Source organism: Entelurus aequoreus, linkage group LG18 (genome assembly GCF_033978785.1).
Source record: "Entelurus aequoreus isolate RoL-2023_Sb linkage group LG18, RoL_Eaeq_v1.1, whole genome shotgun sequence".
Lineage (NCBI taxonomy): Eukaryota > Metazoa > Chordata > Actinopteri > Syngnathiformes > Syngnathidae > Entelurus > Entelurus aequoreus.
In genome coordinates, this window is record NC_084748.1 from 12,642,496 (window position 1) to 12,667,342 (window position 24,847).

Below are 24,847 nucleotides of genomic sequence, written 5' to 3' on the forward strand. Positions count from 1 at the left end.
CCAAAAGATCAAGAAGGTTTTGCAGACAATGAGGATTGGGGCTTATAAAGAAGCTTGTATCGTCTGCATACATTGTTATTTTACTTTCAATATTATTATTACTGAGCCCTTCAATATTTTTATTCAATCTAACTTTAATCGCCAATATTTCCATAGCAATAATAAATAAGTATGGAGACAAAGGGCACCCTTGTTTTAGACCTCTTAATAGAGGTATTGTCCCAGAGATGTATCCATTATTGATAATTCTACAATTAGTTTTATTATATAGCGTCTTGATCCAGTGTAATACGGAGTTGCCAAAATTGAAAAAAACTAAGCTTTTACAAATAAAATCCAAGCTAATTTTGTCAAAAGCCTTCTCCAGGTCGGCTACAAAAATTAATCCTCTTTTATTTTCCATATTATAATTCTCTATAATTTCTAATAACTGTGTAATATTGTTTCCTATATTTCTTCCTTGTAGGAAGCCTGATTGATCTTGGTGAATAATATTTGACAAAACAGACTTAAGTCGTGTAGCCAAACATTTTGCCAGGATTTTAGCATCATAACACTGCAGTGTTATTGGTCTCCAATTTTTTAGATGAACTGGGTCTTTATACTGACCATTTATTTCTGTTTCAATAATAAGGAAATAAGACCTTCTGTTTGAGTGTTGGACAAAAAACCTGTCTCATATGAGTAATTAAAACTAGAAAGTAATGGTTTCTTAAGATCTTCATAAAATACTTGATAAACCTCAATAGGTATTCATCTAATCCTGGGGTTTTCCTGGATGAAAAGATTTAACAGCTTCCACAAGTTCTTCCTCTCTAATGAGCCTTCACATGAATGGCTTTCTTCCGAATTCAATTTTCTTTCATAATTTTCTGGAAAAAAAGTTGTAGTTTCAGGTAGTTTTTTCTATGTTTGTATTTAACAAGTTTGTAGGTGTATTTATTTCAGTATAAAAGTGTAAAAAGTGTTTTGCTTGGGTCATGAAATGATGATAATGGTGTGCCAGGGCATACATACATTTTATATTTAACGCTTAAATCTCTGGAGTCTACATCAACTTCACATATATCCCTCATTTCAGAAAGTTTTAGGTTTTTTTATGTTGTTTTTTTGTTTCTTTGTTTTTTGCCCTTTTTTGTCAAACAAAACTATGTTTTTAATGGCAAACACACAAAATATGCAAAATTTCCACCAAAAATATTTTTCCAAGTGGAATATTTGATGTGAAGTAATGGGAACCATGGATAGGTGAATAATTCATAATAACATTGATTTTGATTCAATATTATGTTTTGAGCAATGACAGTTTGAAAGAAAAAAAAAACAGCTTGTTTTATTAGTCAACATCATTGGTGTTGTTAGGCCTATTTTAGGGGGGCTCAAGCCCCCCTAAAATATTCTTAAGCCCCCTAAATAATTTGGTGTTATATATATATATATATATATTTATTTTTTTTACAAATACATGCAGACATATTCATTATAAAGTGGCCCGAATATGAGTTTTTAAATAAATAATCATGTAACCTGTTATTATTCACTCAGTTTCCCCTCACTTAATAGCATAAGGTAGAGAGCCCCTTTACTGCGTCGGTATCCAATCCATTCCACTTGTTCATATAGAAAATGCCCACATCACTCAAATTCCAGTCCGCATTTTCTCTGCAACCTTGCTTGCGGTCCTGCAGGTGTACGAAGCACATTATCTTCCTTTACAATGAGTGAAGCTGCAAGAAACCTTGTGTCTGCAATTGTAAATAATTTAGTTTTCAAGTTTTGTGTTTCTTGTAGAATCTATATAAAGTAATATACATTAGCCTATTGTTAAAATAATGAAAAAAACATCATTAAATACATTTGTTTTATTGTATTGTTACATTAATAGCTGTTGTATTATTATAGGATGGCTTGTTAAACATTTCATAGGATTTTCAGAGGAGGAAAAACCAAGACATTTAATATAAATGTAAAATGAATAAATACATAAATAAAAAAGAAAAAAATGGTTAAAAGCCATCGTCCCGGGGAGCATTTCATTTCGTCCCGTGCATTTAAAAAATAATAATAATAATAACAATGAATAATTTCTAAGTCTTTGTTAGCCGTTTGTGAAGTTGTGTGCTCGTGCGTAACGTTCGCTCGCATCCTGTGCATCTCCTGGGGGCTAAGCCCCCCTGTCCTTAAAAGCTAGTGACGCCCCTGGTCAACATTGCAACTTTTTCTAAATTACATTTCACCTTTAAGCTTTTTTATTTCACTTTTGTTATGTTTTTGTTTTTTTAATAGTATTTTTAGAATGTGCACTTTTGACACCCCTGCTATAGATAATAACAACTTAAATCTGATAAATCTATGGATAAAAAGAGCCTGGCGATGCATGCGCGTTTATCATAACTCTCTCTCTCTCTCTCTCTCTGTCTCTGCCCCTCCCTCACCAAAGCTGCTGCGTGCGCACACCTTCACAATTTATTTTGTTTTTAACCCCTTCTTAACATTGAAAATACACGCAACCCTAACTCAAAATGCCGGACATTTGAGGCATTTAAGAAACTCCGCAAAAGAGGACATGTCCGGGGAAAAGAGGACGTATGGTCAGTCTAACACAGGGGTCACCAACGCGGTGCCCGCGGGCACCAGGTAGCCCGTAAGGACCAGATGAGTAGCCCGCTGGCCTGTTCTAAAAATAGCTCAAATAGCAGCACTTACCAGTGAGCTGCCTCTATTTTTTAAATGTTATTTATTTACTAGCAAGCTGGTCTCGCTTTGCTCGACATTTTTAATTCTAAGAGAGACAAAACTCAAATAGAATTTGAAAATCCAAGAAAATATTTTAAAGACTTGGTCTTCATTAACTGACAAAGGAACAGATCACAGATTTGGTGTCCAGTTCAAAGTGTGACATGAGTTATTATTTGTACAAACATGGTGCAAAGTAATTCATGATTTGTTAAAAAATGTTAGTGGCTAGCTAGTTAAAATGGGATATTGGGATTTCTTAGAAGTGATCATTTGAAAATGTTCAATTTAAAAAATGTGCACTTAGAGAAAATATAAAAATAAAGTGTTGCATATTGATATTTATCTGTTTCTATATATATTTATTGTGAGAAAACATTAAGATGATCAGTGTTTCCACAAAGATAAATATAATTAATTATTAATAATAACATAGAGTTAAAGGTAAATTGAGCAAATTGGCTATTTCTGGCAATTTATTTAAGTGTGTATCAGACTGGTAGCCCTTCGCATTAATCAGTACCCAAGAAGTAGCTCTTGCTTTCAAAAAGGTTGGTGACCCTTGGTCTAACACAGGGGTCACCAACACGGTGCCCGCGGGCACCAGGTAGCCCGTAAGGACCAGATGAGTAGCCCGCTGGCCTGTTCTAAAAATAGCTCAAATAGCAGCACTTACCAGTGAGCTGCCTCTATTTTTTAAATTGTATTTATTTATTAGCAAGCTGGTCTCGCTTTGCTCGACATTTTTAATTCTAAGAGAGACAAAACTCAAATAGAATTTGAAAATCCAAGAAAATATTTTAAAGACTTGGTCTTCACTTGTTTAAATAAATTCATGATTTTTTTTACTTTGCTTCTTATAACTTTCAGAAAGACAATTTTAGAGAAAAAAATACAACCTTAAAAATGATTTTAGGATTTTTAAACATATACCTTTTTACCTTTTAAATTCCTTCCTCTTCTTTCCTGACAATTTAAATCAATGTTCAAGTATTTTTTTTTTTTTATTGTAAAGAATAATAAATACATTTTAATTTAATTCTTCATTTTAGCTTCTGTTTTTTCGACGAAGAATATTTGTGAAATATTTCTTCAAACTTATTATGATTAAAAAAAAATTACAAAATTCTGGCAAATCTAGAAAATCTGTATAATCAAATTTAAATCTTATTTCAAAGTCTTTTGAATTTCTTTTAAAATTTTTGTTCTGGAAAATCTAGAAGAAATAATGATTTGTCTTTGTTAGAAATATACCTTGGTCCAATTTGTTATATATTCTAACAAAGTGTTGATTGGATTTTAACCTATTTAAAACATGTCATCAACATTCTAGAATTAATCTTAATCAGGAAAAATTACTAATGATGTTCCATAAATTCTTTTTTTTTATTTTTTCAAAAAGATTCGAATTAGCTAGAATTTCTCTTCTTTTTTTCTCGGTTGAATTTTAAAGAGTCGAAATTGAAGATAAACTTGGTTTCAAAATTGAATTGTCATTTTTTTTTCGTGTTTTCTCCTCTTTTAAACCGTTCAATTAAGTGTAAATATCATTAATTATTAATAATAACAGAGTTAAAGGTAAATTGAGCAAATTGCCTATTTCTGGCAATTTATTTAAGTGTGTATCAAACTGGTAGCCCTTCGCATTAATCACTACCCAAGTAGTAGCTCTTGCTTTCAAAAAGGTTGGTGACCCCTGGTCTAACATATGCTAACTGTTAGCATGCTACCTTTTTAAGCCGTCGTCATATAATTTGGTATGCGACACTTGCTAGAATGTATATGTAATTTTACACCAGTCACATAACTTGGTACTTATCACAAATTTATGTCGGGCATGCTAAAGTTAGCGTTTCACTTCGGCTTGCGCACAGACATTCCCGTTTAAAGTGATATTTCAGAATAGATATAGATGAAATGTAAGCAGATTCAGTATTTGTAGTCAAAAATAAGCCCTCGATCGGTTCTTTAACCCCGCAAAGATTTCCACTTTTTGTAGAGCAGAAAAAGAGGTGAAATAGTTGGTAGTTCCTTTATTGTCATAATGGTTATTGTACATGGACATCCTGATTCATTTGCACTAAATTGTTGTTTTTTTCTTTACAATATTTACCACATATAGTAACAGCACCTACGTGTTTATTTACACACATTACATAAAGATCGTATCACAAAGCAGTGACTAATAAAAAAAAGAAAAGAAAGAAGCATTGCATGCTTTGTTGGAAGTGGAGCCTCCGTGTAAACATGGAACAGTAAACATAAATAGTGCATCTTGGGTCTGTGGACGTCGGCGGTTCTGAGCGAAAACCCAAAGTCAGACCCGGAAGCGGACGAGGCGCCATGTAATGTAACTGCAGCGGCCGCCTGGAAAGGCAAAAAGGCCCCCCCGTGATGATCGCAGAACGCCGCCGGATAACGTTGGAGGGCTCTCAAAGGAAAATGGCGGTAAAAGGAAATGAAAGTGCGGTTTAAAGATGGCCAGGCTTGCTCACAGCGAAGCGGAAGTAGAAACTGTGGAGCAACAAAATACAGGAGGAGAGGAAAAAGTGTGTTGTAATATTTCACTTTTTATTACACGTAGCAATGCAGCTAGGATGGCGCTTTGGTGGCGGGGCCAAGGGTCAGTTCTCATCGGCTGTCCAGCAAGTGGGCCACTCGGGGGCGGGGGCGAGGCGGGAAGGGGAGCTCAGAGCATCCGGTTACGTTTATGAGTGGGCGAGTCTGTGATGACGTCACTGCAGGGGGCGGGGCCCCGCTTGCGGTTGGCAGTGGAATCCAGGTGTAGCGCCATCTCCTCGGCGATGAAGGTGTTGAGGTCCACGTCGTGGAGGCCGTTCCTGCGCCGGCCCAGGGACTGCGCGGGGTGGGTGGGCGAGCCGGGCGGGCCGGAGCGGACGGAGATGCTGGCCATGGCGCCGCTGAGGCCTGGAGGAGGGGACGGGGGGTGGGGGGAACAAGACTAGAGTCAGGCACTGTTCAGTTTACGCCAAAAACCCAGTTGGGTTTACTTTTTGCACCTTATGATGGGACCGTCTGTGTAGCTTGTTCCAACTGCGTACATATATGGCCCCGAATTTCAGTGCCCCTCCCGAAAATCTCCCGGGGCAACCATTCTCCAGAATTTCTCCCGATTTCCACCCGGACAACAGTATTGGGGGCACTGCCTTTAGCTTCCTCCAAAACAGGGGTCACCAACCTTTTTGAAAGCAAGAGCTACTTCTTGGGTAGTGATTAATGCGAAGGGCTACCCGTTTGATACACACTTAAATAAATTGCCAGAAATAGCCAATTTACTCAATTTACCTTTAACTCTGTTATTATTAATGATATTTACACTTAATTGAACGGTTTAAAAGAGGAGAAAACACGAAAAAAATGACAATTAAATTTTGAAACATAGTTTATCTTCAATTTCGACTCTTTAAAATTCATAATTCAACGGAAAAAAAAGAAGAGAAAAACTAGCTAATTCGAATCTTTTTGAAAAAATTAAAAAGAATTTATGGAACATCATTAGTAATTTTTCCTGATTAAGATTCATTTGAGAATTTGGATGACATGTTTTAAATAGGTTAAAATCCAATCAACACTTTGTTAAAATATAACAAATTGGACCAAGCTATATTTCTAACAAAGACAAATCATTATTTCTTCTAGATTTTCCAGAACAAAAATTTTAAAATAAATTCAAAAGACTTTGAAATAAGATTTAAATTTGATTATACAGATTTTCTAGATTTGCCAGAATTTTTTTTAAAAATTTTAATCATACTAAGTTTGAAGAAATAATTCACAAATATTCTTCGTCGAAAAAACAGAAGCTTAAATGAAGAATTAAATTAAAATGTATTTATTATTCTTTACAATAAAAAAAATAAATTTACTTAAACATTGATATAAATTGTCAGGAAAGAAGAGGAAGGAATTTAAAAGGTAAAAAGGTATATGTGTTTAAAAATCCTAAAATCATTTTTAAGGTTGTATTTTTTCTCTAAAATTGTCTTTCTGAAAGTTATAAGCAAAGTAAAAAAAATTCATGAATTTATTTAAACAAGTGAAGACCAAGTCTTTAAAATATTTTCTTGGATTTTCAAATTCTATTTGAGTTTTTTCTCTCTTAGAAGTAAAAATGTCGGGCAAAGCGAGACCAGCTTGCTAGTAAATAAAATTTAAAAAATACAGGCAGCTCACTGGTAAGTGCTGCTATTTGAGCTATTTTTAAAACAGGCCAGCGGGCTACTCATCTGGTCCTTACGGGCTACCTGGTGCCCGCGGGCACCGTGTTGGTGACCCCTGCTCTAAAGCCTGTCGTCACGTCCGCTTTTCCTCCATACAAACAGCGTGCCGAGCCAGTCACATAATAAATGCGGCTTTTACACACACATAAGTGAATGCAAGCCATACTTGATCAACAGCCATACAGGTCACACTGAAAGGTGTCCGTATAAACAACTTTAACACTGTTACAAATAAACACAACAGAACAAATACCCAGAACCCCTTGCAGCACTGACTCTTCCGGGACGCTACAATATACACCCCCCCGCTACCACCAAACCCCACGCCCCCTCCCGAATTCGGAGGTCTCAAGGTTGGCTGAAAACTGTATCACGATGTGTTTTGTATCGGTCAATATCGATGTTTTTATGACCCATCAAAAATAACAACAGAGATACAAATATATTACATATTTTAGTTGAAATGTAACTTTTCTCTGATTATACCGTACTTTCCGGGTCTTTAGACAAAAGCTGTTTGTTTACATGCTTTTTTTTTTATTTCTCTTTGCTATTTGGGCTTATTAGACCCTAATTAGAATCAAAACTAAGAATCATCTTTTGATATGATGTACTTAGTCCATAAGTACACAAACGTGTACTTCATGTTTAGTGACATGCTAATTCTTATTTTACACTGTTTTTCTCCAAATTCCATTGTACGTTATACTCTCCTGACACCACCAGATGGCAGTATAAGTGTCCACATAACTGGCCATAAGACCCCAATTCAGTAGTGTACACAATTTTGGAAATAAGAGCTAAAAGGTGCTGTCCACGCATGTGGCCACTAAGGCCTTTTAATAAACCGCACTCACCAAAATTTAGAAGATAAAAATATTTTTACATATATTAGATATATACACCGGTACGAAAGATTTTGTAAATGTTTATTTACATACCTTAATTGTTTGTAGAGATGTCCGATAATATCGGACTGCCGATATTATCGGCCGATAAATGCTTTAAAATGTAATATCGGAAATTATCGGTATCTGTTTCAAAAAAGTAAAATGTATGACTTTTTAAAACGCCGCTGTGTACACGGACGTAGGGAGAAGTACAGAGCGCCAATAAACCTTAAAGGCACTGCCTTTGCGTGCCGGTCCAATCACATAATATATACGGCTTTTCACACACACAAGTGAACGCAAGGCATACTTGGTCAAAAGCCATACAGGTCACACTGAGGGTGGCCGTATAAACAACTTTAACACTGTTACAAATATGCGCCACACTGTGAACCCACACCAAACAAGAATGACAAACACATTTCGGGAGAACATCCGCACCGTAACACAACAGAACAAATACCCAGAACCCCTTGCAGCACTAACTCTTCCAGGAGGCTACAATATACACCCCCCGCTACTCCCCCACCTCAACCCCGCCTACCTCAACCTCCTCATGCTCTCTCAGGGAGAGCATGTCCCAAATTCCAAGCTGCTGTTTTGAGGCATGTTAAAAAATAATAATGCACTTTGTGACATCAATAATAAATATGGCAGTGCCATGTCGGCATTTTTTTCCATAACTTGAGTTGATTTATTTTGGAAAACCTTGTTACATTGTTTCATGCATCCAGCGGGGCATCACAACAAAATTAGGCATAATAATGTGTTGATTCCACGACTGTATATATCTGTATCGGTTGATATCGGAATCGATAATTAAGAGTCGGACAATATCGGAATATCGGCCAAAAAGCCATTATCGGACATCTCTAGTCACTTCTGTTAGCGACTTAGCACAGCAGCTAGCTCTGCTTCTCGGTGTGTCAAATGTAGGCTTGTCCCGATACCAATATCTTGGTAGCGGTACCAAAATGTATTACGATACCTTTCTAAATAAAAGGGGACCACAAAAAAAATGGCATTATTGGCTTTATTTTGACAAAAAATCTTATGATACATTAAACATATGTTTCTTATTGCAATCGAAGAACAAGTTTGTCCTTACATCAAGTAGTGAACATACTAGACAACTTGTCTTTTAGTAGTAAGTAAAGAAACAAAGGCTCCTAATTAGTCTGCTGACGTATGCAGTAACATATTGTGTCATTTATATTCTATTTTGTCAAAATGATGAGGGACAAGCTGTAAAAATGTATTGTTCATTTACTGTTAATATCTGCTTATTTTGCGTTTCAACATATTCCATCTACTAATTTTTGGGATACTTTACATTAGTTTTGGATGATACCACAGATTTAGGTATCGATCCGATACCAAGTAGTTACAGGATCATACATTGGTCATATTCAAAGTCCTCGTGTTTCCAGGGACGAATTTCCTGAGTTTATAAATATGACATAAATTTAAAAAAAGGAAAATGACGATAAAAAATATCGATGTAATTATAGTACCGTATTATTCGGACTATAAGTAGCAGTTTTTTTCATAGTTTTGTAAGTGGGGGTGCGACTTATACTCAGGAGCGACTTATGTGGGAAATTATTAACACATTAGACTTAGATTTCCTTTTTATTGTCATTCAAATTTGAACTTTACAGCACAGATAAGAACGAAATTTTGTTACATTAGCTCATGGTAGTGCAGGATAAAAAAGCAATAAGGTGCATAAATAAATAAATATATATAAATATATATATAAAATAAATAAATATATATACACTACCGTTCAAAAGTTTGGGGTCACCCAAACAATTTTGTGTTTGAGCCTTCATTTCTAAGAACAAGAATAGACTGTCGAGTTTCAGATGAAAGTTCTCTTTTTCTGGCCATTTTGAGCTTTCTAATTGACCCCACAAATGTGATTCTCCAGAAACTCAATCTGCTCAAAGGAAGGTCAGTTTTGTAGCTTCTGTAACGAGCTAAACTGTTTTCAGATGTGTGAACATGATTGCACAAGGGTTTTCTAATCATCAATTAGCCTTCTGAGCCAATGAGCAAACACATTGTACCATTAGAACACTGGAGTGATAGTTGCTGGAAATGGCCTCTATACACCTATGTAGATATTGCACCAAAAACCAGACATTTGTAGCTAGAATAGTCATTTAGCACATTAGCAATGTATAGAGTGTATTTCTTTAAAGTTAAGACTAGTTTAAAGTTATCTTCATTGAAAAGTACAGTGCTTTTCCTTCAAAAATAAGGACATTTCAATGTGACCCCAAACTTTTGAACGGTAGTGTAAATAAATAAATAGATTACTGTACAGATAAATATATTGCACTTTTTCACATGCGTCCACGTTTATGGATGTATGTTATATTATATTACCGTAAAATATCAAATATTATTTAGCTCATTCACGTAAGAGACTAGACGTATAAGATTTCATGGGATTTAGCGATTAGGAGTGACAGATTGTTTGGTAAACGTATAGCATGTTCTATATGTTATAGTTATTTGAATGGCTCTTACCATAATATGTTACGTTAACATACCAGGCACGTTCTCAGTTGGTTATTTATGCCTCATATAACGTACACTTATTCAGCCTGTTGTTCACTATTCTTTATTTGTTTTAAATTGCCTTTCAAATGTCTATTCTTGGTGTTGGATTTTATCAAATAAATTTCCCCCAAAAATGCGCCTTATATATGTTTTTTTCCTTCTTTATTATGCATTTTCGGCCAGAGCGATTTATACTCCAGGACGATTTATAATCCGAAAAATACGGTACTCTGTGATTGTGCGCTGCCGAACATGCTCCTCTGCTCGTAAAAGCAGCAATGTCACGACGGGCCGTCATGTCCGGGAACCGGTACTTTTCAAACGGAGCAGAGTCCCGTTTTTGATTCACTAGTACCGTGATGCTATACTAGTACCGGCATAACGTACAACCCAAGTCAAATGTTTAGCCACTCCTTGCCTTGAAGGTGCCTTCCCCCATAGCCCGTGCAAACTAAGCTAGTGTTGAGTCAGTGTTTCCCATAAACTGCCAAGATACCTGTGGCGGTGGGGGAGTGGCTATGGGCGTGGTCACCATGACATCATCGAGTAATTTGCATAATTTACTACAATATGATTTTCTCTAAAAAGGCTAAAAAAAATGTATACTTACTAATTAATAATAACAGTTTTGTTTTAAACGTCCATCCATCCATTTTACAATATAATTACAACACTTTATGTACATATTTATATACAGATTTGAACAATAAGTTATTCACTGAAATATATTTATTAATTGTGGTTCTTACAAAAAATATATCTTATAAAATATAAAAGCTAAAATGTCTCGTAAAGCTCTGCCCCTTTAATTAGTGCATACTAAATAATTTAACTTTAGCCTACTACTACAACCATATTATTTACCAGCAACATAAAGTAAAACAGAGGCAGAGGTGTCCTGCCACAGTCAGTAACAAATAAACAGAAAACAGTAGTGGTCAAATACAAATAAGGCAACAAGAGAAGTATCCTACACTTCTCTTTTGTAAAGTAAATTTGAACAGCCTATATGGGCATCTACATCAACTATATGATTTTCCTGAGAAGCTGGACAAGACAACAAAAATAAAAAATAAAAAAAATTATTTTTTATTTGTGGCGGACGTAATTATTTCGTGGCGGGCCGCCACAAATAAATGAATGTGTGGGAAACACTGAGTACTCAACACTGGTTATCTAGTCGTAAAACACTTCAGCAACCGTAAGCACGTTTTCTTTAAGAAGAAATAAATGATCACATCCACTAAGTGCCTTATGCGGTATATATTGATATTGTTTTATCGCCCAGCCCTAGTACTTGGCGACGGAAGCTTGCTTTTTAACAGAACACGCGACACAAAAATGACTTTATAGCGCATTATGAACGCAAGCCATCGTATCATTTCAAAACAAAGCCAAAAAACATTATGAATGCTTTTAAATTGTTTGTGCGAGTTAAAAAAAAAAAGAAGTGTCTATGTGTGCACAAAATGAAACAGACATTGGTTTTAAATTAATCGGTACTCATCAATTTAAAACCAATACGGCCCCAATTGCCGGTACCTGGCAATCGATACTGGTGCTGAACAGTACCAATTTCCTGTACTTTTGTTTGTGTCAATAGATGTAAATTGTTTGATAACATTTTAATTTTTTTAACATAACATATAAACATAAGCTGATAGTGCTGTATAGGCTATTTATGGTATGTTTTTAACTAGGGCAGGGGTCGGCAACCCGCGGCTCTAGAGCCGCATGCGGCTCTTTAGCGCCGCCCTAGTGGCTCTCTGGAGATTTTTCAAAAATGTATGAAGAATGGAAAAAGATGAGGGGAAAAAAATCAATTTTTTGTTTTAGTATGGTTTCTGTAGGAGGACAAACATGACACAAACCTCCCTAAATGTTATAAATCACACTGTTTATATTAAACATGCTTCACTGATTCGAGTATTTGGCGAGCGCCGTTTTGTCCTACTAATTTTGGCGGTCCTTGAACTCACCGTATAGTTTGTTTACATGTATAACTTTCTCCGACTTTCTAGGACGTGTTTTATGCCACTTCTTTTTCTGTCTCATTTTGTCCACCACACTTTTAACGTTGTGCATGAGTGCACAAAGGTGAGTTTTGTTGATGTTATTGACTTGTGTGGAGTGCTAATCAGACATATTTGGTCACTGCATGACTGCAAGCTAATCGATGCTAACATGCTATTTAGGCTAGCGATATGTACACTAATATTGCATCATTATGCCTCATTTGTAGGTATTTTTGAGGTCATTTAGTTTCCTTTAAGTCCTATTAATTAAATTTATATCTCATGACACATGTAATATGGCTTTGAATTTTTTGCGGCTCCAGACAGATTTGTTTTTGTATTTTTGGTCCAATATGGCTCTTTCAACATTTTGGGTTGCCGACCCCTGAACTAGGGAGTAGCTTTTTCCATGAAGCTGGATGTGTTCTGTTGCGCCCCCACAAAGTGTTAATACTGCAAGTATTGTGCTTATTACACACCAGCTGTTTGATTGTAACATTCATATTAGCTGTAGTTTCCATTACAGAATTTGAAGGTGTCGAAATTGCCATGTAAATCCGCTAATGCTAACAATAGCCTGTTTATGGCAAATATGATGTAAATTGGCATCAAGCTAAGGCATTTAGGATGAGTGGCGCCTTACTTTATGTTCCATGGTTTTCTACCATGCACACTTGCTTTGGTGGTGTTGAAAATTGCAACATTACTCTGAGGGGTTTGGCAGAGTCCGCTTTGACTGCTGCTCGACTGATTTGAGCCGGTGTTTAAACATCAACCGGACATAGCGTGACGTGCAACAAAAGTATCGAAATATGGCACCGTTTGATTTTACGTGAATCAATGCCTGGTAGCCCCGACGGAATTCAGTCTGTGTATAAAACGTTCCAAATTCGGTACCCAGCCTTAACCACCACCCATTACGGCTTAAAAACTGCACCTGAAGTAGGGCTGGGCGATTTATATGATCGTTATTCATTCCAGTTCGATCACGGTGGTCATCTGTTAGCACATTTCCTCAATCAATCATGGCGGAAAAGTCTGTTAGAAGTTACCGCAGTAGTAAACAGTAGGGAGGCAACGACGCTTGGTATAGTCCTGTACGGAACAATCAAGTCTTTATTGACCGTGATCCTGTGTGTGTCTGTGAATGTGTGCGTTTGTGTGAACAACGTTGTGTCTGTGTGCGCGCGACCGTTATTGCCCACCGTCGCGAAAGTCAGGCTCGTCACGATGCTATTAATGTTCAAACGGCGTTGTGCCTCTTCCCCCTCACAAAGCTGGAAGTGCAGCCCAGTAGAAGAAAATAAAAAAAATATGACTAACACTAGCATAGAAGTTGAAACAACATTTAGAAGGTGACAGAATTTAGTCTCACTGATTGGACCTTTCACGTTGTGGTGTGCAGTAATCCTGCCCTGAGTGCGGACTCGCAGGCACTCACATGTCTTTGAGACTGAACCATACAGTATTGGTCACGACTGGGAGAATAAACACACTAATTTAATCAGGAAAAGGCATTTTTATTAGAGATGTCCGATAATGGCTTTTTTGCCGATATCCAATATTGTCCAACTCTTAATTACCGATTCCGATATCAACCGATACCGATATATACAGTCGTGGAATTAACACATTATTATGCCTAATTTTGTTGTGATGCCCCGCTGGATGCATTAAACAATGTAACAAGGTTTTCCAAAATAAATCCACTCAAGTTATGGAAAAAAATGCCAACATGGCACTGCCATATTTATTATTGAAGTCACAAAGTGTATTTTTTTTTTTTTTAACATGCCTCAGAACAGCAGCTTGGAATTTGGGACATGCTCTCCCTGAGAGAGCATGAGGAGGTTGAGGTGGGGGGGTAGCAGGGGGTGTTATTGTAGCGTCCCGGAAGAGTTAGTGCTGCAAGGGGTTCTGGGTGTTTGTTCTGTTGTGTTACGGTGCGGATGTTCTCCCGAAATGTGTTTGTCATTCTTGTTTGGTGTGGGTTCACAGTGTGGCGCATATTTGTAACGGTGTTAAAGTTGTTTATATGGTCACCCTCAGTGTGACCTGTATGGCTGTTGACCAAGTATGCATTGCATTCACTTGTGTTTGTGAAAAGCCGTAAGATATTTTGTGATTGGGCCGGCACGCAAAGGCAGTGCCTTTTAAGGTTTATTGGCGCTCTGTATTTCTCCCTACGTCCGTGTACACAGCTGCGTTTTAAAAAGTCATAAATTTTACTTTTTGAAACCGATACCGATAATTTCCGATATTACATTTTTAAGCATTTATCGACATCCCTAATTTTTATATTTAAATATTTTCCAATTAGACTTTTTGTTTGTGTCTTCAACTCCTCAGATAAAACAAGTACTAAAAAACTCTGCAGACACTTTTTATTCAAATAATTTTTGAGTTTGTAGAAAAAAAAAACAGTGTTCCTGAAATAATCATTAAACTTGCTTTGTGTTTGTACATATATTTTACAGTTCCTCAAATTCAAAACTATACTTAAATGTACTTTTATCAAATAAAAACTACTGTAGTTGGGTTTTTAAAAAACTCCACAATATGGATGACTGCTTGCCCTTTGCCGAAGCACTGAAGTAATTAAAGAATACGAATAATAATTTACCATTTCAAAATGTTGTTTAGTAAATGTTCATTTGAAATCAAAGTCTTTATAGTATTCACTACACTACTAATACTTTGTTTACTGCAGAATGTTGGTGATGAAAAAAACAGAATAACTTTAAGACAGAGACAAGTTCTCATTACCCCTGCAAAACGTACCGAAAAAGAAGCAACGCTGTGCTCCTAAAACCAGGTATACGGACCGTAGCGTGGGATTGCAGCAAGATTTGCACCTATAGTAAACACAAATATGTATATGAATTTAACCACGGTCTGCGACCGCCCTTGTCATTTGCCGTAATGTCCTAAAAATTTACCAACATCTGCGGCAAGAACATGCCGTGACCGCCCTTGACTTTTTACTTGTTAATGGACATAATATAATAGTATAATGATAGTTTGCGATAAAATTCCAGACGGTTTAGTATTACCATCTAATGTTTTTAATTACCAAAAACACGTCATTTATTAATGCATTTTAGGCAACACAAAGTCAGGCGCATGGGCAGTAGTGTCGTTTGGCTTGATAATCATGGCGGACAAGCTACACGGACTTTGCTCGGGAGATTTCCCCTCGGAGTAAACGGAGCAAAGCGCTTGGTTTAACATCATTTTCCCTCGCTTCCCGGCGGGCCCTTGAGAGCACACTGCTGTGTTTAAAAGGAGACAGGCGTGGACAATATTGGAGACACTTGTCCCCACACTAAAAGTATACAGCGAAGGAGAAAACTATTTGATGTTGCTTTTATTTTCTCAATACAACGTCCATCAGCTGTGACTGAGAGTTGATGAGGTGAGGAAACGTGTCGTGAACGTTGTCACAACTTCTTTATAAAGTCTTTACTTTGTTTACTGGGATGTTCGCTCGTCCTTTATTTAACTGCGAACTGTATCAGTGTTCAAATAACATCAATACTGGCTAAAGTGTTTCGTCATCTCATCGAACTGAACGAAGGCTGTGAAGATTGTGTATTCGCTGTGCGAGGTGTCACTCTTTATTTTTGTTTGCCAAACTGTTGTACTGAACCACAAGGAGGCGTTGGAGAAGAACAAAGCTTGTTTATTAGCCAAACTGCTTTGTGTTTTATTTTGATATCAAAACGCAAACATGTTTTTTTTACATTACTTGCGTTTTTTCATGTCACAAAGGTATTACTTCAAAAATCATTCATGTGACACAGCATTTTGTTAATGTTTTATTGGGTATAGTTAATTCCTATGACATATTTCTGCTCAACTCTCAATGGATCTGTCCTGATACAGCATCTACATGTACATATTAATGTACAATATGAGTCCTCCTTTAAGGCAACACTTGCCTTGACCTTAAAAAGTTAAAATTCGAGGCCTGTGTTAGCATGTAGCACCTCAATAAAACATGGCAGACATGTCTGTTACAGGACAGAGCAGTAGTTAACAGTAGGGATGCAACGGCACTCGATATAATCCTGCACGGGACAATCTGCCTTTAATTTTTAAAAAAACGAATTGTGGTATTAATAGAGTTCGGATGCAATGAAAAAATGTATCATCTTTTTTTTGCCATATGGCCCAATCTAAAGTTACACATTTCTTATGACACACCAAAACCACCAGTTTTTCCCGTCCATAAACACACTCAAGAATTGTGTGTCATGACCAATTATGCAACCCAATGCCACAGATATGTTGCAGTCCCGTGGAAACCTCTAAACTACCATAGTAATTTATAAAATAGTTCAATAAATTCACAATGAGAGGGAAGTATGTAATATTTTACTTTCTTTATCAGTGAAAACAAAAATGGCTATGAAAGTGTGAGTCCAAAGTCTGAATGTTTAGTGATGGAGTTCTGCTATTCTCGTTTTTGGCTTGCATGTGCAAACCGTATTGCAGAGTTCAGTACTGACCGTGCAGTGCTATGGCCTCCCTGAAGGGCTGCAGGTCGGTCTCCACAGAGCTGCCGGTCTCGGGCGGCGGCGGCCGGCTGGCGGCTACCATGGCACCTCGGGTCGGGGCACGGGCCGTCCGCGGAGGAGGGATCTTCCCGCACAGGAAGCTGATGAGGTCCTCCCGCCGGATGGTTCTCCGGCGCTTCTTGACCCAGGCTATGACGTCCTTGTTCCTACGCTGGTAGCCAATCTGGATCCCCAGGTCGTAGCTGCGCTGGCGGGCCTCCATGCTCTCTGAACAAAGAAGGTTCTTTTGACGCCCAGAACACTTTTAGGAAGAAAGCCGTGTGCATGTACCTTTATACATGTTGGTGACTGCGGTGGCTGCGTTCTGGAAGGGCACCCAGAGAGAAAGGCCTTGTTGCTGACATTCTCGGTCTGTGGATCACATGTGTCACTATTAGTGACACTTGTTTTTGACAAACATCTCACTGCCTTATGGACCTTTTACTTTAGACAATTTTCACTCAAAACAAAAGCACAAGTGCTTTTCTTTTAAGGTGAAGGCTGCATTCTGGGGCCTGAAAACAGGCCGCAAAGTGAACTAGTTGTAGTTGGGAGTTGTTGCTCATGTGTCCAGTTGAGTCACATGACTTGCAACACTTTAATAAATCCCTACTTTGTATTCAAAGTTAGCCTTTGGATACAATCCGGTGTGTAAGTTCCTCTACAAAGTGACATCGCCATCTACTAGCCTGGCATCAGATTCCATTTTAAGTTTTTCTACATTTCAAACTGCCTTTTTTGTGGAAACGTACTGCGTTTACTTTCACCAAGAGTTAATGAATTTTTTTTCTCTCCTTTTGACAACAAATAATCCAGTCAAGAGCAATGCCACAAGATTTTAAGGACATTTGGGAGTATAGAAACATATAAACTGTGCATGGCATTGGGGCTGCAGCTAACAATTATCTTAGTAATTGAGTTATATATCGATTAGTGTTTTTGATTCATTATATTATCTGATAAAACACTTGATAGCCTCAATGCAAATTTGAGGAAAAATTGTTCTAAAAATGTCTTTGTACTTGCCGTAACCTTTATTACCTTCTTTGACCATCTATATCCCTTTTTACTTTTTTTTTTTTTACCTTCTACTTATTTTACCTCTTATTTACATTCTATATTCCTTTTTTTTTACCTATTATTTACTTTCTTTGACCCTCTTTTACCTTGTTGTATCTTATTTTACTTCCTATATTCCTTCTTTCACATATTTACCTTCATTTACTTATCTTCTATTCAACCGATCTTCTATATTACTTATTTTACCTTTTATTTACAACTTTTACCTTCCATTTATGTTCTATTTAATCTCATTTTACCTTTTATCATTTATTTTAAACTTCTATATTCCTACCCTTTTCACCTTATTTTCCTTTAATTCACTTATATTACTGTCTATTTACCTTCTTTTATCTTTTATTTACCGTGTTATCTTATTTTACCTTCTATACTCATTTTACCTTGTATATACCGTATTTTTATTTAGCTTTTCTTACCGTCTTTTAACTTTTCTTTTTACTTTTTATATTCCTTCTTTTATCTTTTCTTGACCTTATTTGACCTTCTATTTAACTTATTTGCTATTGATTTACATTGTTTTAACTTATAACCTATTGTATATCTTATAGTACCTATTTTATCTTTAATCTGCCTTTTATTTACCTTCTATTTTACATTTTATTTACAGTTTACCTTCTATTTTGTTTAATTTACATTCTTATCTTCTTTTCCCTTTTTATATTTATTTTATCTTCTTCTTAATTATTTTACATTGAATTAACTTCTATTACCATTTACCCTTTATTCAACTCGTTAAACCTTTTATGTGGTTCAGATTTTACATTTTAATCAGTTACACTCAAACGATTAATCGAAGCAACTGAATATAAACCAAAGCTTTTTTAAACGCAAATGTACTGATTTAAATCGCTTCATCGTTGCAGATCTACATGACATAGCCATTTGATTCTTCTCTGACGGCGTCAATCAAACTCAGTCTTTTCAAAAGAATCCTGCCCATGTTCTTGTTATTGTGTGGAGAAAATGAGCGCAGCCTTGACCTACTGTCGAGGCACAGCGTTACAGCGACAAACAAACATCTGGTGTTCAACAGCGCTGCGGTACAAGGTTTCAATCTAGAGATAAATCCTGACATTTAATCTGCTCCGAGACGATGACCGGCGTGTATTAAGTTTGACCACAATACAGCTTAGTTGGCAGATGTTTTCACACGCTTCTTGACTGGAGGTGGATCATGTTTGTACACACTCGGGTGCAGAATCATCTTGGGAAGCCATTTTCAGCAGTCGATACAGGACGGCGAATGACTACGGCGGCAGCAGCAGCAGGGGCAACTATTTCAAAACAACATACCACAGTGGTGATGTAAGGTGCTGCTGCGATAGCCTGCATTCTGAATACATGTCTTCCTCATGTTATAAATCCAACTCCCTAACAAGAGGATCCAGGATGGTCTTCCATGGACGTTGTTTTTTTTGGCGGGACGACATGTGCGCGTCACCAGATCCAAATATGTCTAGTCACTTACTAGTTGACTCCTTAATTTGACTGCTGAGCTTTAGTTTAACATCTCTGTGAGGACCGCTGGCTCGTGCAAAGTAAAGTGTACGTAGCGGAATAAGATCAAGATTTATTTGTCTTTAACTCTATTTCGACAAGACCCGGGCCGATATTCCATAAGTCAATTAACTGAAACGATAAATGAAAATTAACTCGATAAGTTTGCTGGCCTCCATAATCGCCCTACGCATGTGTTGTTACGGGTTACAAGAGCCGTCATTCTTCGTCTGCGTCAGTCTCAGCAGCTGCAGGCGTTTCACAGTATGATAATCACTGTATTACTCCCAGCGGTTAGTATTAACGTATTTAATCGAAAAATCATGATTGATAACTGCACTTTGATAAAGTTATGGGCCGACCAGCATTGTATTGTTCGCTAGCCTAAATGCTAACATAAAAACAAGAGATATTAACATGTTTTCCCAATAAAAACTTGTATAAATACATTGCTGTCCGAGCAACTAAGATACAGTACTCACAATAAACAAAGACTGTGCTGTCTTCGCACAAAGTAATCTAAATAAACTCCACCGTGTTGAGTCGAAACAGACGGATGTCCATCCGTTCGCCACCGGAAGTGAAACAAACTGATCATCCAATTTGCATTTATTTAAAAAAAAAAAAACATTCTCAAACGTTTGCAAATTAAAACAGAAGTTAAACATATTTAAACAAACAAAAATAATATGGCTCTAAAAAAGCCAGAAGAATATTTGACGTTTGCTCTACCAAAAACTTCTATTGTGTGGCTATTTATTATAGTTTTTGAGCATGTTCAACAATACCGCGATAATAATAACCGTGCTAATGTGATCACAATAACTTTATTTAGCCATTTTATTTATTGTTTTGGTTGTGTATATTTGAGGGTCCCCCCCCCTTAACACAGACAGAACCTATTTGATTGCTTTTGGTTGTGATTTTTATTCGAGGGCAACATTTTGCTAAGAGAGTAGATTTTATTTTTATTAGTTTTACTTAACTTGGAGATTTAAAAGTTTAAATTCAAATTACAATGTTAAAATATACGAGTGTACAAGTCTACTGCATTTAAAAGTGTATGCTTGCATTGTTATTATGTATGATCATTACATCGGTGGTTAATCTGTAGGGGTGTAACGACTGATCGATGCATCAATAGATCGATTTATATTCCTAAATTTCAAATATATCGATCTGTGCTCGACAAGTTAGCCTTAGAAGTGATAGGTATTGATCCAACGTATATTTAAAAAGGCAACGTATCAAAGAAAACATTGGATTTAAGAACGACAGACTTTATATGAAGTTTAGCACTTTTATTAAAAAAGACGTTAAAACAAAAATGGTGGCTAGTGGTCGATAAAGGTAATACCAAATGCAGACGCCGAAAGTCAATATCATAAATTACAACACAAAACCTTACAGCACGATTGCAAAAGCCAAAACAAATAAAATATATAGCCAGAACTTAACTTTAAACTCCAAACGTTGCAACAGAAAAAAAGAAAGCGACAGCTATGTCTCTTTATGACGTTCCGTGTTTATTAAATTAAGAGTAGCGGCAGGTCAAACCACCATTAATTTAACCTGAAAACATTTGGCTGCACTTCATTTCTCAAGTACATCTGTTCATTCAACCTGAAGATATTAATTTTTGATATTAAAATGTTATTTTACTTATGTTGAAAAACAAAAACAAAAGGTAAATCTACTGTTAAAATGTTGGTTACAGTACCTTTATTGAAAAGGTCTTGAATGTCGAAAATGAGCTGAACATTTTCCCTCTTGTTATTTCAACCTAAAGGATTGGTAGTGCTTCATTCAAATAAGATGTGAATGTGTTGGCCATTGTTATTTACTTGTTTGTTAGTATCAATAATTCATTCATAATTCGCTTACAAGAATTAACAGCAATATAGTACCATTATACCAATATAGTAGCATTAAACAGGCCTAAATGAGCACAATGTGTCCGTCGTGTCTTTTTATTTTTTCGGACTATAATGTGCAAAAAGGTTATGTGTGTATATGTATATACTGTATTTTTCGGAGTACAAGGCGCTCCGGAGTATAAGTCGCATCGGCCGAAAATGCATAACAAAGAAGGAAAAAAACAAAAGTCGCACTGCAGTATAAGTCGCATTTTTTGGGGAAATTTATTTGATAAAACCCAACACCAAGAATAGACATTTGAAAGGCAATTTAAATAAATAAAAAAAGAATAGTGAACGACAAGCTGAATAAGTGTACGTTATATGACGCATAAATAACCAACTGAGAACGTGCCTGGTATGTTAACGTAACATATGGTAAGAGTCATTCAAATAACTATAACATACAGAACATGCTATACGTTTACCAAACAATCTGTCACTCCTAATCGCTAAATCCCATGAAATCTTATACGTCTAGTCTCTTACGTGAATGAGCCAAATAATATTTTGATATTTTATGGTAATGTGTTAATAATTTCACACATAAGTCGCTCCTGAGTATAAGTCGCATCCCCGGCCAAACTATGAAAAAAACTGCGACTTATAGTCGGAAAAATACGGTACATATATATAGATACATATCTTCTTTTTTAATCTTTTTTTTACTATTACATTACTAAATTATTGTGTATGCAGCTTAGGGGATCTGCTCCAATTTCATTGTTCTTTGAACCTATTCACTGTAATAATGACAAATAAAACTCTATTATATTCTATTCTAGTAAACTTTACATGCAGTGTCCGGTATACATAATAATATAATTAATTTATTCATAATTTGCTTACAAGAAAGAACATAAATACTTTACATGTAGAGTCATGTATACACTATTTATTTCACAGTCACAATGGTTCATTTTTTTAGTGTTAAAAAATTACTGAATCGATTTCAACTCACTGAATCGATTCGGATCGTTCTAAAAAAATTATTTTGTCCCTGAATCTTGTTAAAACGAAAAAACTAATCGTTACACCCTTACCAATTTAGTTTCATAGAGATATTTATGGAAAAAAATGTGTTACAGGCCCAGGCCTAATTTCGCCTCAAATACCGGTGTGTATTTATGATTAATGTTGCACTTACAAAGTCCGAGGCTGTGACCGGTTGGAAGCTACAGTTAGCATTAGCACTGAGCTAACTTCCAGTAAGCGACACAACACGATCCCACGGAACCAAATGAAGGTTGTAACAAAGCGGACGGTTTAATCACAAGGTGCGTTTGAACAGGACGATAAAGACATCACATCATTACTACACATTTGGTCCATGTGTCGCCAAAACTTGTCTGCTGTCTTTATGGCGTTCTGTGTTTATTAAAATAAGAGTAGCGGCAGGTCAAACCACCATTAATTTAACCTGAAAAGATTTGGTCACACTTAATTTCTCAAGTACATCTGTTCATTCAACCTGAATATATTTATTTTTTATATTAAAACTGTATTTTATTTATGTTGAAAAACAAAAGCAAAAGGTAAATCTACTGTTAAAATGTTGGTCAGAGTACCTTTATTGAAAAGGTTGTGAATGTTGAAAACGAGCTGAAAATTTTTCCTCTTGTTATTTCAACCTAAAGGATTGGTAGTGTTTCATTCAAATAAGATGTTAATGCGTTGGCCATTGTTATTTACTTCCTTGTTAATATCAAAAATTCATTTATTCATAAATCGCTTACAAGAAAGAACAGCAATATAGTGAGCTTTACATGCAGTGTCCGGTATATACCGTATTTTTCTGACTATAAGTCGCAGTTTTTTTCATAGTTTGGCCGGGGGTGCGACTTATACTCAGGAGCGACTTGTGTGAGAAATTATTAACACATTACCGTAAAATATCAAATATTATTATTTAGCTCATTCACGTAAGAGACTAGACGTATAAGATTTCATGGGATTTAGCGATTAGGAGTGACAGATTGTTTGGTATGTTCTATATGTTATAGTTATTTGAATGACTCCTACCATAATATGTTACGTTAACATACCAGGCACGTTCTCAGTTGGTTATTTATGCGTCATATAACATACTTATCCAGCCTGTTGTTCACTATTCTTTATTTATTTTAAATTGCCTTTCAAATGTCTATTCTTGGTGTTGGATTTTATCAAATAAATTTCCCCAAAAAATGTGACTTATACTCCAGTGCGACTTATATATGTTTTTTCCTTCTTTATTATGCATTTTCGGCCGGTGCGACTCATACTCCGGAGCGACTTATTCTCCGAAAAATGCAGTACTATTTATTTCTCAGTCACAATGGTTAATTTTTTTTAGTGTTAAAAAGTTACTGAATCGATTTCAACTCACTGAATCGATTCGGATCGTTCTAAAAAAAAAAAATTTTGTCCCTGAATCTTGTTACACCCTTTTTAATTTGGTTTCATGAGGATATTTAGGACAAAAAGATGGTATCGGCCCAGGTGTAATTTCGACTGAAATACCGGTGTGTAGTTATGATTAATGTTGCACTTTTAAAGTCGGAGGCTGTGACCGGTTGGAAGCTACAGTTAGCATTAGCACTGAGCTAACTTTCAGTAGGCGACACAACACGATCCCACGGAACCAAACGAAGGTTGTAACAAAGCGGACGGTTTAACCACAAGGTGCGTTCGAACAGGACGATAACGACGACATCACTGCGGTTCGACGCGGGGCCAGCGTGCGGCTAAACACGGGTAAAGCCGCTAGCCTGCGTTAGCCGGGTGCCCTTTGTGTCTGCCCGTCCAGTTAGCCGCAAGGATTAGCTTGAAGCTAAGCTAAGCTAACCTCCGCTGTCACTCTCCCCGCTCCTCACCTTTGTAGAGCTGCGCCACCGCGGTGGCAGAGTTCTGGAAGAGGTGCCACAGCTTCTGTTGGTTCTGCTCCGTCTCCTCGTCGCCCGGCTCGCTCTGCTCGGACGCGGCCAGGCACTGTCGTTCCCACTTGGAGAACCAGTGCTCAGGGCCGTGCCCCTGGATCTCGGCTTCTCCCTCCTCCTTCCGTTCCTCCATAGCTAATAAGGCGTTAGCCGCTTTAGCCTCCGCCTTGAAATGTACGGTGCCTCGGTCCGCGCGGCTCGCCCAAACGTTCTTTGTCCGGCGCGCTGTAGGTTGTGGAGCGGATAAAAAGCAACCCAATCGCCGCTAGAGTCGCATTGTGTGTGTCGGCTATTCCGCCCTGTACACACACACCGTCGAGCTCCGCAACTCGACGAGATGACAACACAAGAATTTCTCTGCCTCGCCCCGCCCGCCTCGGGTCTGTCCTGAAAGGCGATTGGCTAGAACGACATCTCAGCATGG

The 24,847-nt window shown here is 36.9% G+C and overlaps 1 protein-coding gene across 1 annotated transcript; it reads right to left on the reverse strand.

Annotated features, from left to right (window-relative positions):
- Nucleotides 1-4,752: 4,752 nt before the first annotated feature.
- On the reverse strand, nucleotides 4,753-24,808 carry LOC133633817 (HUWE1-associated protein modifying stress responses-like). Its single transcript, XM_062026539.1, has 4 exons — nucleotides 24,361-24,808; nucleotides 17,304-17,384; nucleotides 16,965-17,240; nucleotides 4,753-5,664 (listed from the first exon to the last, which is right to left on the reverse strand). The coding sequence occupies exons 1-4, from the start codon at nucleotides 24,554-24,556 to the stop codon at nucleotides 5,426-5,428; spliced, it is 792 nt and encodes a 263-aa protein (XP_061882523.1). The 5' UTR covers nucleotides 24,557-24,808; the 3' UTR covers nucleotides 4,753-5,425.
- Between the last annotated feature and the right edge of the window lie 39 nt (nucleotides 24,809-24,847).

Bases quoted from the DNA above. Each gene is read 5' to 3' on its own strand.
- LOC133633817 (XM_062026539.1), bottom strand. From the start codon at position 24,556: ATGGAGGAACGGAAGGAGGAGGGAGAAGCCGAGATCCAGGGGCACGGC. The intron at 17,385-24,360 runs GTGAGGAGCGGG...TGTGATCCACAG, and splicing joins GGTGGCGCAGCTCTACAAAG to ACCGAGAATGTCAGCAACAA. The intron at 17,241-17,303 runs GTACATGCACAC...TTCTTTGTTCAG, and splicing joins AGTCACCAACATGTATAAAG to AGAGCATGGAGGCCCGCCAG.